At 71.7% G+C, this 1,898-nt stretch overlaps 1 protein-coding gene across 1 annotated transcript; it reads right to left on the minus strand.

The window, feature by feature from the left end:
• LOC117888259 (apelin receptor A-like) lies at positions 1-1,488 on the minus strand. The gene has a single exon (XM_034791493.1). The coding sequence runs from the start codon at positions 1,440-1,442 to the stop codon at positions 345-347; it is 1,098 nt and encodes a 365-aa protein (XP_034647384.1). The 5' UTR covers positions 1,443-1,488; the 3' UTR covers positions 1-344.
• Positions 1,489-1,898: the final 410 nt, after the last annotated feature.

Below are 1,898 nucleotides of genomic sequence, written 5' to 3' on the forward strand. Positions count from 1 at the left end.
TTCCTGAAAAACTATTTTATTGGTTTACAGGGAGGGAGCCGCCCGCAGGGACCAGCCCAGCTCCGGGGGCTCCCGGCCTGCGGAGCCGAGCCCGCCCGGGCGCTAATCGGGCCGGGGGAACCCGCACCCCCCTGAGCAGGGGCTGGGACACGTGCGGGACCGAGCGGGCGCAGAGGCAGCTCGCCCGCACCGCGCAGCCGAAGCCAGAGCCGGGGCTGCTGCTGCGGACCCCGCCGCCTCGGAGCAGGAGCGACCCAGCGCCGCCGAACCGCGCCGAGCTCCGCGGGCTCCGAGCCCGCCAGTGCGTCCGTGTGTGGCCCGGGCTCCCCGCCCGGCCGAGCGAGCTACACCTTGGTGGCCAGGGAGTGGAGCTCGGATTTCTGGGTCTGGGCGCTGAGCGTGGAGGAGCCGGAGCCGGCCGGGCCGCGCAGCGCCGGGCGCAAGGCCAGCAGCAGGCGGCACTGCGCGCGGAAGCGCAGGTCGAAGAAGGCGTAGAGGAAGGGGTTGAGGCAGCTGTTGATGTAGGCCAGGCAGGTGGCGTAGGGGTGCAGCAGCACGATGAGGCCGAGGAAGGCGCAGGGCAGCTCCAGGAGCTCCAGCTCGCTGAGCACGTAGAGGCTCTTGAGCAGGTGGAAGGGCAGCCAGCACAGGGCGAACACCACCACCAGGGTGGCGATGATGCGCAGCAGCCGGCGCTTCTCCTGCTCCTTGCGCAGGTGCTGGAAGTGGCGGCTGACGGTGGCGCCGATGCAGCAGTAGAAGAGGGTCATGAGCAGCAGCGGCAGCAGGAAGCCCAGCGCCGTGGTGCCCAGGCCGAGCGCGCCCCGCCAGTAGCGCTCGCTCTGCGCGCTGGCCACGCCGCTGAAGTCCATGTCGCAGACGGTGAGGTTGTCGGCCGGGCCGGGCTGCGTGTCGCGCAGCAGCAGGGCCGGCAGGGCCAGCAGCCCGGCCAGCAGCCAGAGCGCGGCCAGCGGGAGCAGCGCGGCGGCGCGGCGGCGCACGGGCCGGGAGCGCGGCAGCGGGCGCACGATGGCCAGGTAGCGCTCGAAGCTGAGGCTGCCCAGGCAGAAGACGGAGGCGAACATGTTGAGCAGCACCAGGTAGCTGCTGAGTTTGCACAGCGCCGAGCCGAAGGGCCAGTGGAAGCGCAGCGCCGTGTAGGCGGCCCACAGCGGCAGGGTCACCACGAAGGCCAGGTCGGCCAGCGCCAGGTTGCCGATGTAGGTGTCGGCGGAGCGGCGCTTGGCCCGCGGGCCCCGCCACACGGTGAAGATCACCAGCCCGTTGCCCGACAGCCCCAGCACGAAGACCAGCATGTAGAGCACGGGCAGCAGCGAGAAGGACACCTCCCAGTCCGCCGGCCACTCGCACTGCGCGCCCGGCCCGCTCTCGTTCCCCTCCCCGTAGTAATAGTCGGGCTCGCCGCCCACCGCGTCCTCCATGGCCCCGCACTGCGCCCGGCCGCCGCCGCCCGCCGCCTATAAAGGGGGCTCCCGCCACTGCCCCCCGCCCCCTGCGGCGCGGCCGGAGACCCACCCCCGGCTGCCGCTCTGCCAGCCCAGCCCAGCCCGCCGGGGGCCGGACAGCCCCCGCCCCAGGCACTCCCCGGTCCAGAATGCCAGCCCCTGACCCAGACACCTCACTTCTCCCCCAGCCCCCGCCTCCCAGCACGGAGCGAAGCTTGAAGAGAGACAGAAAGGGAACAAGGGGGGCTCCTGTTTGCTTGGGTTGGGGGGCGAGTGGAATCGCTCCAGACCCCACACCGGGGAGCCGGGGCCGGTGGCAGAAGGAGGGAGCCAGCGAGCCCCATTCAATGCCGATGGAACTGCACACCCCAGCAATAACAGCGCCCATCCACAGACACACACATCCCGCAGCAACGGCACACTGCAGCAACA

The sequence above is a fragment of the Trachemys scripta genome, chromosome 15 (assembly GCF_013100865.1).
Source record: "Trachemys scripta elegans isolate TJP31775 chromosome 15, CAS_Tse_1.0, whole genome shotgun sequence".
NCBI lineage: Eukaryota > Metazoa > Chordata > Testudines > Emydidae > Trachemys > Trachemys scripta.

Excerpts from the sequence above, each read along its gene's own strand:
- LOC117888259 (XM_034791493.1), bottom strand. The coding sequence starts at position 1,442 with ATGGAGGACGCGGTGGGCGGCGAGCCCGACTATTACTACGGGGAGGGG.